The sequence below is a fragment of the Trichosurus vulpecula genome, chromosome 5 (genome assembly GCF_011100635.1).
Source record: "Trichosurus vulpecula isolate mTriVul1 chromosome 5, mTriVul1.pri, whole genome shotgun sequence".
NCBI classification, from domain to species: domain Eukaryota; kingdom Metazoa; phylum Chordata; class Mammalia; order Diprotodontia; family Phalangeridae; genus Trichosurus; species Trichosurus vulpecula.
Genome location: NC_050577.1, coordinates 112,865,620 through 112,878,667, shown reverse-complemented (window position 1 = coordinate 112,878,667; position 13,048 = coordinate 112,865,620). Strand labels below are relative to the sequence as shown.

General features: G+C 39.0%; 1 protein-coding gene across 3 annotated transcripts in view; it reads left to right on the top strand.

Annotated features, from left to right (window-relative positions):
• The window catches only part of CALD1 (caldesmon 1), an 81,876-nt gene extending 69,130 nt beyond the window's left edge, over window positions 1–12,746 (top strand). For all 3 annotated transcript variants that reach the window (XM_036761742.1, XM_036761744.1, XM_036761743.1), the window contains 4 exons: window positions 660–797; window positions 2,366–2,461; window positions 9,152–9,232; window positions 10,356–12,746. In XM_036761742.1, coding sequence (XP_036617637.1) covers window positions 660–797; window positions 2,366–2,461; window positions 9,152–9,232; window positions 10,356–10,361 — 321 coding nt within the window. In that variant the 3' untranslated portion in view covers window positions 10,362–12,746. The remainder of the gene's footprint in view (window positions 1–659; window positions 798–2,365; window positions 2,462–9,151; window positions 9,233–10,355) is intronic.
• The last annotated feature ends 302 nt before the right edge of the window (window positions 12,747–13,048 follow it).

Below are 13,048 nucleotides of genomic sequence, written 5' to 3'. Positions count from 1 at the left end.
ACAGTAGCCCTTAGAGTCACAGAGACCTAAATTCAAGTCTGAACCCTGACACATATTGGTTACATGATGTTCATCAAGTAAATTAATCTTTCCATGTCCCAGGCAACTCTTTAAGACAATAAATTGCAATGTTCAGTAAAAGGAATTTCATCACCAAAAGTTCGCTGAAATGAAATTAAATCATAGGTCTGGTCCCACCAAAGAAATGCCCAACTTAGCAGTGGAGTCCTAATTATTGAATTCACTTATATAATCCTTCCCTCCCTCCTCTCTTCTAGTAGACATTTTGCTGCAAAAAATAAAGGGAAAATTCTACTTATGAAATATATTCCTGCCAGCTGGAAACTGTTGACAGAGTAAATCTAGGAATGTGATTCCATGCAGTCAAGAATATAATTTTAAAATTCATCTCATATACTCTTTCACCACTAGTGAAAGGAGTCTTTTTGTGGTAAAACTGCATTGTGAGGGAATGTGTTGCCCAGACTAAACCAGTGCCATCCATATAGGAAATGGAGTCCCCAGCGGTATATGGGCTAGATCAGATGATCTCTCAGGATGAAGGAATTTTAAAACAATTACTTTGGGGGAGAAGATAGCCTTGCTGTAAATTTCAGGAAGTCAGTTTATCCATACTGAACTCAATTCTCCCTCATCAGGGCACAAAGGCTTCGAAACCAACAAAGCCAGCAGCCTCGGATCTACCAGTTCCTGCTGAAGGAGTCCGTAACATCAAGAGCATGTGGGAGAAAGGAAATGTGTTTGCGTCCCCCACTGGGACAGGCACACCAAACAAGGTGAGTTTTATCAATTGTGTGCCTTGTTTCATTTTTCAATATTAATCATAGCACCAACCGTAGAACCAGCAGGAGAGAGAGGGAATTCTCATAAATGGATTCTTTTAAAAAGTTTTTATTCACAATGACCAAACCCAGAGGATGTCTTTACCAGGATAGGCTATGTAATGTGTTTTTACTTTAACACTTTAAATTACACTTCTAGGTTTGGCAGTCAATTTCTACAGGGAAAAAAAATCAAGATAATTTAAGTGCAATAGAACAGTTAGTAGCATTCGAGACCTTATATGTGATATAATTGTATGAAAAGGTAAACATTGTGTGATTATCTTAAAGATCATAGGATCAGAGAGTTGAAAAAAACTTTTGAGGTTATCTAGTTCAATGACATTTTATAGATGTAGATACTGAAGCCAACAGAGGCTGTTGTTCAGTTGTTTCTGACTCTTCACGATCCCATTTGGGGTTCTCTTGACAAAGATCCTGGAGTGATTTGCCATTTCCTTCTCCAGCTCATTTTATAGATGAGGAAACTGAGGCAAATGGGGTTAAGTGACTTGCCCAGGGTCACAAAGCCAATAAGTGTCCGCGGATTTGAACTCAAGAAGATGAGTCTTCCAGATTCCAAGCCTGGCCCTCTATCTACTGTACCGCCTATTAAGTGATCCCCTAGTTAGTGGCTGAGAGGAGATTTGAACCCTTTCTCCTGCTTGAGCTGCTAGGTTCACCATGAATTGAACATTGGACCTGAAGTTAAGAAGACCTGAGTTCAAATGTAGCCTCAGATGCTTGTTGGCCTTGTGACCCGTGGCAAGTTACTAAACCTCTCTGCCTCAGTTGCCTTACCTGTAAAATGGGAGTAGTAATACCACCTATCTCCCAAGTTATTGTGAAGATAAAATGAGATGTGTAAAGCACTTTTCAGACCTTTAAGTGTCATAGAAGTGTTGTTATCGTTATCATCATCCTGAAGTCCTGCCCATGCCCTCTCCACTATACTAGATGAGGACTTTTAAAAAATTGATACTAGTTTGACAGTTTTTCATTCAGCTATAATGAAAATAAAGCATGTTTCCAGCCAAGCCCGGGACACCTTGTATATTGCTGCTTAGTCATGACTGCAGATCGGTGGAGAGAATGCCCAGATCTCACCAAAAAAGGAAATTTCCCCTAAGTCTCTGGGAAGGCAAGCAGGAAATCAGGGACGTGTTAAGGACCCAGCTTCCCCCACATGTTTGCAGCAGCCAGTGTGTCTCTCTGTGTGTCTCTATCTCTCTGTGTCTGTCTCTGTATTTCTGACTGTCTGTCTGTCTGTCTCTCTGTCTTTCTTCCCCTCCCCCGCAAATTGCCCTCTCCCTCCTCCTCCTGCCTCCCTCGGTGGGTCTGGAGTCAGTCCTGAAGAGTCTGGAACCACATGTGAGTCCTGAAAAAAGAATGTCTCTCTTCTCTAAGGCTTTCTCCCTAACCCCCCAGCCAAGCAGCCACGCACAGAATACTCCAGACTTAGAAACCAAGGTTATGTCCGTTTCAAGCATCTTACATGTTGTACGCTTAACCCTCTTTCACAGGAAACTGCTGGCTTGAAAGTGGGGGTTTCCAGCCGCATCAGTGAATGGCTAACTAAAACTCCAGAAGGCAACAAGTCGCCTGCTCCTAAACCTTCCGTAAGTGCAGCTAAAAGTTTCTGTGGATTTCTTTACACTTTTCCCTTTTCAAGCAGAAGGCTAGAGGAAAAGAAGACAATTTAATTTGATAGGGGAAAGAACATAGTGATCCTGTTTTCTTCTAGTCAATTATCAGGTACCAAAGGACCCCAGCGGCAGGCTTAGGGATACTAGTCAGGGGATTCTTAGAATTTAGAGCTGGAAAGGACCTTAGTGCACCCATTCACTTGAGAAGGAAACTGAGCCCCAGCGAGACGGCATGCCTTGCTCAGGGTCATACAGCCAGTATGACTCTGAGCAAGTCACTTAACCTCAGTTGGCCTCAGTCAACTTATCTGTAAAATGGAGATAATAATAGTACCTACCACCCAAGGTTGTCATGAGGGTCAAATGAAATAATAGGCAAGCTTAGCATCTTCTTGGCAGGAATGATTAGATAAAAGAAGAGGTTAAAATTTAGCTCCTGTCCCTCACAACAACTGCACCCATGGCTCCCTACTGGCCACCTGCCTGCCCTGCTCCCCCTCTCTTCACTTTGTCTGGCGCTCCCCACTAGACAGTCTTCTCCTCTGCAGGGAGCATAAATGACAAAACATGAGTGACCTGGCCCAGAGAGAGGGAAGAAGGAGAGTAACTCCTACCTCCACCCAGTTGTCTTGAGGGTGCATTTTGTCCTGGAGCAAAAAATTTCTATTTAATCTCTGGGTTAGGGGCCTTTTTGGAACTTTGAGCAAGCACACTAAAGAGGGATGTAGTTCAGAGATGTGAAAGGAAAGGCACCAAAACAATAGATCGTGTCTTCAAAGTATTATTGAGACACCTTTGTCAACTGCTCCAGTCTCCTTCCTACTCTCCTATGAGTAGGAGTAATTATACAGAAAATCCAGGCATAGCTATCTAAAATCTATAATCAGCAAGCATTTATTAGGCACCTAATATGGGTCAGGTACTGATCAAGGTTCTAAGTATAGAAATATAAAAGTGAGATGTTCCCTGATCACAGAGTTCACATTCTAACCCCAGTAGAGCACATATGGTTGAGTGGCCAGAGAAGTGAGTCTCAGGAATTATGCATAGACCTGTGCAGAGCAGTAGAAATCTAGTGCCATACCCTCTCCAGTGGCAATGGTAATACTGATTTGATTATTGATCCCTGAGTAAAAGGTAAAAGAAAAACAGGTTGAGAATGAATAGAATACACATGGACAACTGGGGAAATGACAAGATGTTCACCCTGGATAGATCCTGGTTTTCTGATGGATGGCTAGGTGAGATTAAACATGCTCTGGGACAGGCTAGATAGAAGGCTGAAGCAAGGATTGACTCAACCTCTAATACAAGCAGGTCTTCCTCAGAACTAGCCCTAAAAGTAAATGAATTAACTCCCCTTGGGAAGTGGTATGGAAGTCAGGGTTCTGAAATTCCATGTAGTTGTTCCCAGTGAAAGGAAATAGGCAGTGTCAGGACAAATGGCAAGATGTCTATGTTGGCTAGCCCCGGTCCCCTGGTGATGGCTGGATGGGATCATACTAGAAACACCTCTCTCGTTTATCTGAGATAAGAATCTGATCTGAGAGAGGTCCTGGTATGATATAGTCTCTTCTGTGCCCAAGATAGCATGTGTTAGCACCTTCCCAGACGGGATAAGAAGAACGTTTTCCTCATACATAGTCTTCTGTTGCCTCATCAAAGCATGAAGGTAACCGTGGGTTCTTGAAGACTATGCCACAGAGCACAGACTCTGGCAAGTCCTACTGAACTAAAAGAGCTTTGAGTACATACCCAGAAACTCACTCTGTCTGAAGCTTGGTCAACATCTGAGGAGGCTCATTGCCACCTAGAAAAGCTGGCCATCTACTAGTGATGACATTTGCAGTCACAGCCATTCAGGAAGGCTAGTTAGTAAGCCTTAGAAGGAGTGCCATTTGTATTGCTGAAACAAGTATTCATCCCAGTAAAATCACAGACTCTTGAAGTATTCTTTTTTTACTCAAAAGCTTAGCTAGGACGATCTAATCATGCCTCAGCAAATTACACATATAAACTATTACTCTTCTGTATTATTCATTATCAAATTGATAAGCTGATCACGTCCCATCTTGATAATTAAAGATAGGTTGAAACCAGTTGCTCCCTTGTATAGAATACCTTGTCAGAATGTAAAATGATATTTGCATCCCCAACAGAGAGCCACTCCAAGTTGCCATGGTAACTAACATTTGTGACTTCATTGGTTTGAGAATTCTCTCCACAAATCAAGTTTACAACACTTCTTTATCTCAATCCATAAGTGATTTGCCCATGTTCAAAGGATCACAGATTTAGAATTAGAAGGAACCTAAAAGATTATCTAGTCTAAACCCTCCTCATTTTGTAGATGACAAAGCAAAAGTCTAGAGAAATTGTGATTTGCTCAAGCTCCCCCATGTATTAGTGGCAGATTTGAATTCAGATCCTCTAAACTAAAACCAGAAGCTCTAAATCATGTATTCTTCCTTTCTACCTTTACATGGCTAGTGCCAGAGACTGAATTTGAACCCAGGTCTTCCTTATTCCTAGTCCAACACTATGCCACTCCTAGTCAAAAAGCCAGAAGAAAGCAGTTTACAAAACAATAATAAAGTTTCTGCCTAAAAACCACTTGGTGATAAACAAAAGATTATCTCCTTCCCTTCCTGTTCACAGTTGATTAGTTAGACCTGTTATTGAGTGACTACACTGAACAAACAGAGGTAAACATGGCCACTGTTTTATTCCTCTGAGTGTCCTTTCCTTCCTTGAGACCATGTCCCAGTTTCCGTGGAGTTGTTACTGTACCTTAACTCACACTGATTTCTTTCTTTTTAAATTCAATTTTACTTTTGTCAAAAATTTATTTTTCCCCCTCACATCTTCAGAGGTTAAACAGCAGGATCATCCTCAGTGAACAGGAGACACTGGTGGGCGAATTTTGATCCTAGGACAAAGGTGATTGGTTTCATGACCTCTTTTAATGCTTCCTGCTATGTGGTTATACATTCAGAGGCATGTGTTTCTAGGAATTCTGATAAGAACAAGAATGAAGCTAAGTTTTTAGGGAGATTAAAATATCTCAATTGATGCCCATCCAATAATAGCCCAGTTAGGAAGGGGAAAAACAGAAACAAGAGATTAAAGAGCCTACTGCTAAAAATTGTCTGATAAGAATGTAAGACAATTTCCTTCATGAAAACATCCAGTACAATCCAACAAATACTTATTAAGTGCCTACTATATGCAAAGTACTGTGGTAGGTACTGGGAATGAAAAAAAAAAAGCCAGCGTCTGCCCTCCAGGAGCTTAAATTCTTTTGGAAAGCTAAAATATATAAGGTTGTTACATCTTTGAGAGAGAGAGAGAGAGAGAGAGAGAGAGAGAGAGAGAGAGAGAGAGAGAGAGAGAGAGAGGGAGGGAGGGAGGGAGGGAGGGGGAGGGAGAGGGAGAGGGAGAGGGAGAGAACAAACACTAAGCAAAGGGAGATCAGGAAAGGCTTCCCATGGAAGGTGTAAGATCCTTGCAGGCCGGGTTGTCTTGTTTTTATATTTGTATTTCTAGTGCCTTAGCACAGTGTTTGGCACATAGGAAGTGCCCAAGTTAGTGTCTGTTGATTAATTGAGGTGATACCTTAGCTAAGCCTTGGAAGAAGCCAGAGATTCCAAGACAGAAAAAAGCACAACAAAACTACCCTGCTCTTGATACAATATGTCAATGACAGCCTTGATCTGGTAAGAATTAAAAGTTCTCTAAAAGATCTTGCTCAACATCTGTCATTATTGGTTTCCCCTCCAAAAAAAATTAAAATATTTCCAGATCTGAACTAGTACCCACTTGATTCCCCATTTGGGTGTTTCTCTTGTTGTTTGTGAATAGAATGTGTAAAATGTCATGTAGTTTTACAAATGGAATTCCATTCTAAATATATCTGCTTTGGTTGTCTTGTTTCTCCTTTATGTCTCAAATTCTCATTACAAAACAAATTAAACACTAACTTGCCTCTCTTTTTCGTTTAAAAAAAAATCAACCAACTCTCTCAGCTGACTACTCTTCCTCTTCACTCTTTGATCTCTGCTTGACTGGAAAACCTGCTTCTGATGCCTTCATTTCTCCTTCTGCTCTTCAGGAATGAGTCTTTCTTTAAAAATGTAAAGCCAGGTCAGGTAAATCCACTTACATCTCTACTTTGACTTAAAAATACCAACTTCTTTCTGTGCTTTAGTCAATGTTATCTGGTAACATAATGAGCAAATTGCCAAAGTGTTGCCATTGCCAAATATCCTTCCATTGCCCTATCCCTTCTCAGACTTAAAATATACCTATTAGCCACCTGTGCTTTAAAAACTGAGAATGTAAGTCAAAAATAACTTGGGATTCTGGTGAGTGAAAGATTTACAAAAAGTATTTTAAGGACAGAAAAATATTGGTATGAAAGACAAGCCTTCTATGAATCACCCAAGCTTAAAGCAAGCCACTTTCCAAACCTAGCATCAACGTGTCACTTAGTCTAATTTCCAAAACTCTAAAGATACCTTCAGGACAACCTGGCAACAATTTCCTTGTCAGATTGGCAAAAGGTCTGGGGAAACTCTTTCAGAAACAATTTGTACTCATTGCTTGATGCTGCCAAATTAAATAGTTGTAGTTCTTTCTTGGATATCAAGGCAATGTGCTTTTGCTAAAATCCAAAAACCCAGTGGAATCCTTAGCCAGGTCTAACCTGCCTGGAGTACTGACATGTGCAACCAGTGAGTCCGAGAAAAACATTGCATGGTAATAATATTTATTTCCTCTCTCTAGTCCTAGGCCTCATAGTGGCATAGAAGTGATTTCAGTTCTTAAAGGCAGATCTTAACTAAGCCATAATGGTTTCGAATATAGACCCAGAGATGGGTTGTGTGTCTGATGACCAAAGCTCAGCCTAGTAAAATTTGGAAAAAATCATCACTGAAATGTTTGACTCGCAGCAACTCATGAGGACCACCTAATTAGGCACAGGGTCACAGTATTAGTGGTTTTGAGCTGAAAAGTGTCAACTGGACGGAACCAGCCTCTAACCTGTGGATGGCCAGAACCGAACAGAACAGGCTAGAGACAGGAGAGTCAGGAATCAAATGGAAGTTTAATTTCAAAGTAAGGGAAATGGCTTGCAAGCAAGGACACGTGTGCCAGAGCCCCGCCCCTACTGGGGGAAACCTGCTTTAGTGTGGGGAGATCTCAATATTTATACCAATGGCTACACAGTGAGCTATACCCCTGCAATGAAGGGTAACAGCACCAATGTGACAAGTTTGCTTCTTAGCAGGGCTTCATGATGGGTGCTTGTTCAAGCTCAGAGAACCTGTGGTGCTGCTCAAAGCAATGAAATAATTATGTGAGATCATCCAGAGGGTGAGCGCAAAGGATTGTTGTTATGCCAAGCTCAGGGCACAGTTTGCTTGCTGGGCCTTAGCTCTGGAAAACAGGGTGTCTCCTAATATCTTGACAAAAGGGATCTCAGAGTTCATTTTTCAGTTGAGGAAACTGAAACTCAGAGAATTTAACCCACTTGCCCAAGGTTACGCTGGCAATATCTGAATTGTTGGAAGGAACACCCACACCAATAAAATCAATGATCCATGAATTCTTGAAGTAACATTGATTTGACCTGATACCAGGAATGGAATTGACTCTTTTAGAGCTGTCATTGCTGCATAAGAAGGGCTTTTCAAGATAGACATCACTGTTTCACTAAAGTCAATATATTTTCGGTAAAAGTACTTTCTTACCAAGAGTCATTTAGGTAGGCTGTGAAAAGAAAAACAAATTTGTATTTAGCACAAATTTTGTGCTGTTTTTCTCAAGAAAATTCACACTTAGTTCAATATATACTAGTTTATTATAATTATAAAGTTTGGTGTCCTTCTTCCTAAAGTCTATTGGGTTCTTATGTCTATAGTAAATTCTCAATTATCTATATATGGATTATCCAACCTTGTGGATTTTCTATAGCATTTTGTGTGTGTGTGTGTGTTTGTGTGTGTGTGTGTGTGTGTGTGTGTGTGTGTGTGTGTGTATAGTTCATAGACTCTCTTCTCCATGCCATCTAGTATATCTTTAGCTTCTCTTCCTGTTTCTCCTATTCTGACTTTTGCTCTCTGCCCAATTAGGGACTATAAACTGCTTTTAATAATGATTTAAAGAAAACTCAAGTCTTTTAGGAGGAAAATTCATACTAAAAATATATGTAAATTATTTTAGATGAACTATGCCATATTTTATTCCATAAACACAGATTGTCAAAAGTTAATTGAGTTTATTTAATTTCTTCTTGTATCCACCAATTATCTGTCTGCCTCAGACCATTTAAGCAACTTCCCAAAGTCACACAGGAAATCAGTGATCAGGCCAGGATTAAAACTCAGGGGTTCTGATTTCTAGCCCAGTACTTTATCCAAAAGACAAAGGCTACATCCGTATGATGGGAAAGCAAAAAAGAAAGCACTTGGAAATGGTCATTCTGATGTTTTGGGATGGGCCCATGGTCAGTTTAGATTTTTAGCATAAACTATTCAGTCAAGACCCATTTCATATCACTGAAAAAACTAAATCAACTGAAAAATACCAAATTCAGAGATGAGGTATAGGCATGGTCAAAGCATGAACTTTTGTCTGATCTACTCCCTTTGTTTTTAACAGGACTTAAGGCCAGGTGATGTATCAGGCAAGCGCAATCTCTGGGAAAAGCAATCTGTGGATAAAGTCACTTCACCTGCTAAGGTAATTTCTTGGGTAATCACTTCTGAGAGAGCTTGCATTTCATGACCAGTTTTGGGTTGTTTTTTTTTGACAGACTTCAGAGGAACATAGAAAAACAGGCAGCATAGGCAAGAAGAATTAACAGACTTGTATGAACAACCATTCTTTGTTGTTAGCAAAGTTGTTGCCAGATTGGTTCCCTGCAGTTTTTCCTAAGGCAAGAAACTAATTTTGAAACAAAAGAACCTAAAATAAAGTACTTGGATGCTATAGGTACTGTGGGTTACTCAGGGTCACCTAACAAATCATCTCCCTGTGGTGGTTCTAAAGCTACAAAAAGGTGAACCCTCAAACCCAATGACTAGAGTGTCACTGTTGTTCTTTTGACCAAGGTTGGGAAGTAGTGGGAGGTTAGAATGGGCTTTTACCACCCATCTCCCAGTTTCTGCCTTTCTATAATACTGCTATAAATCATCTTGTTCCAGGGTGACCTCCTTATGCATAGGCAGCTTCAACCCCACTTCAGACATCATCCTGCCATTCCTTTGGGTCTTAAAAACTTGTCCATCATCACTAGTTCCTCCTTCAACCTCACTTACTGCAGACCCCATTGTCATTTAACAGTTTAGCCATGATTAGCTGATGAGCAGCTAAAATCAAGAAGTAGTAAAGGTGCTTGGGTGAAGTGGTTAGGGCCGTAGGAGTGGGGCTTTAAACCAAAAGGCAGGAGGCAAGAATTAAAAGAGGAGATTGGAGGACACCCAAAACAAACTCTCTACCATTTTGTTTAAGAATGACTCAAAATCATCTCTTATACCACCATGAGCATACATACTGCCAACCCTAGTTCTAGAGAAAGGTTCTGGCTTTGAGTGCCATCAGTTGGGGCAATAGACATGGGGAAAGGAAGAAAAAAAGAAGAAAATAAAGTAGAATAAAAAAAGAACTGATAAGCAATAGGAATCCAAAAAAAAAAAAAAGAGGAACACAGACGTGGAAGAAAGGCCCACCCAACCATTATTTCAGGTACCAGTCAATGGCACCAAAGCCATGAAATGTACACCCTCCATCTATGTTTATTTTATTGTTAAGAATAAACACCTAGGCTGTGGTTCACCATTTTAAAGGTCTTTTCTCTTAACAGGTTTGAGACAGCTGGAGAAAGAACACTAGGTACCTGCTCAAGACGCTGGACCAGATCAATTCAAAAGTGCTCAGTTGTTCTGTTTTATATTTATGTTGATTTACTAAAATGTGGGTTCTTTTTTTGGTTTATTTTGCATTATCCCAGTTAAACCCATGTATATTAGCACTGTATTTAATAATCACAATATAGAGACATTCAAGGTAAAAGTACTGCCTTTGCACAGGAGCCTATTTCTAAAGAAACCCATGCTGTGAAATATAGACTTTTCTACTGAGAGTCATAACTCTATGTCTGAACAGTGATTTTAGCTGCATCAGAAGTCAACCAAAATATATTCAAGTTGAAAAATGCCTAAGGAATGTGTGCAGTATCCATAGAAAAATAAACAGTTGCTACTTTTGGAATACAGAAGTCAATGTTTCTGCACTTTAGAATAAGGCATGGAAGAAATAATTTTAGTTGACAATTGTAATATTTTCTGTAAGTTGCCCATGTCAGATTTGAGATACTGCAGCATTAATTTGTCTTTTTTTGTTTGTTTTATACTTCTAAAGTATCACTTTTTCCATTCTAGTTAAGTTAATATCTAAGTTGGATTATGTTAGCTGACAGTGGTACTAATTCCTTAAGGTTGGTGGTTTTGTGGATTTCTTTGGTAGTGAATAGTAACATGGACTGCAATTTAGAATATATATGTATGCATCAGTATGCATACATATATACACAAAAATAGCTTTACAAAATTTAGCGCCAAGCACTACTAACGGTAGGATGCTTTAATATGTGCTAGAATATTATATTTAGTAATAAACCTACATAACTAGCCAATATCACAGCTTTTAAAAAAATAAAAAATCACAACTTCTATATTAATATTTCACAATTGCCATTAGAAGCATGGCAGGAGATCTGAAAATTTTAAATGTCAGATGACCTTTGATAAAAGGGAAGAAAAAGTAATGAAAAAAGAAAAGTTAAAGGAGCCAACATAGGTCAGTGTTTTCTATAAAACACATTAGTTAATTTATATAAACTACGTAATTCAAGGTAATTCTAAGTACAGTGTGAATTATACCAAAGTATGCCCCCCTGGATCCTGTCCAAGGTCTACTCCTTTTTACAAGTGGAGTTCCCATTATAAGTTGAACATGTTCTCTAAGGTCCTTTCCAGCCCTAAAAATATATATAATAATAAGACTGATTTAAAAAAAAAACTATAAACTTTTGCAGATTGGTCTCAGGTGTGCATATAAAGACTAACTTGAACTAAAACTGGGCTTTAAAGAAAAATTAACAAATGTGAGTACTTAGGGCCCAAATAATTTTCTCTTAACAAAATAATAATTTGTTTAAACTATGAGGTTGTTTCCCTTGACTTTCTCAGTTCTTAGCCAGTGAAGATGAGTTGAAATTTCACAAACATATATGAATTTCCTACATTTTGGAAACTTTTCCATCCTTATCCCACCTCCCCAAGAACCTTTATTCAATGACTCTTTTTACACGTACTTATAATTAAAGTATAAAGTCTTTCTTAAAACAGCAAAGGTTTATTCTTCATAATAGAAGAAAATGGCACTCTGGCAAATGGTTCCTGATTGAATAGCCATGTATTTGGGTAAAGTACACAGACACACTCACCTCTGGGTTGACTTAACAGAGTAAGCCAGGCTCAGTTCCAAGCTCCTGACAAGCTCTAGGAGTTTACAAATCTGCGATTTTTCCCCTTCCCAGGTGTAGTTGGCTGCAGGTACACGCATACAAATAGAGATCCCCGACTGCAACAGAATCTATTTCCTTCCAATTCAGCCAAGAGCAGCTCAGGATTTCAGAGTAGTAGACCGGGGGTAAAATAAAGCAGCATCTAAGACTGTAACATAACCATCCACCCATTTTTTAAAAAGAAGATAGAAGGATAGAAGACAATGAGCTTGACTTTGCATGCAGCACCTGAGTTCCCACAGATTCCTTAAAAATGGAGTGGAAAGAGTGAATTAAGTCCTAAAAGAGACCTCCCTTGAATTAATTTGATATTGAGTATTTAAATTAAAACCCCCTTCAAATAAATAATATTTTCCTATCAGGGATAAAATTGAGAATAAAATATGCAGTATATCAATCCTGAATTAAGCTCCAATGATTGGTTGTAATATGGTTTATTTTGGTTTAATCTTCTTTAAAAAAACAAAAAGAACATGGTTTTGTTGTTTACATGTTAGAAGATAAATGCATCTGTTAACTCTAAGAGGTGAGACTGCAAGTTGCCTAGCATTTTCTGTGAATCTGCCATTTTATAAACACTTCGGAGTTTTCATTGACAACTGATAGCTGCAATACAAACAATATATTCTGAAACTGCATCCACAATAAATGAAATATCTCTAAATACCTTTGCCTTGTTGGTTTTTTTTAAGTATGATGTATGCCAGCTGCAATAATTGGGTAATAGTTTTTCCCCAAAAACAAGATTAGAATGAGAAATACCTCTATTTCAATACATGCTCCAGTTTCCCCTTTTAACATAATTTCTTGCTTTGAAAATACACTTCATTACAGGTAACTTTGCTAGAGAATAACAGATTGCAGTTTAGTAGGTAGCAAGTCAACAAGCATTTTAAAAAGTGTTTACTGTGTAGCAGGAATTATGCTAAGCACTAGGGTTACAAATACAAACAAAAAAGGAAGACTCC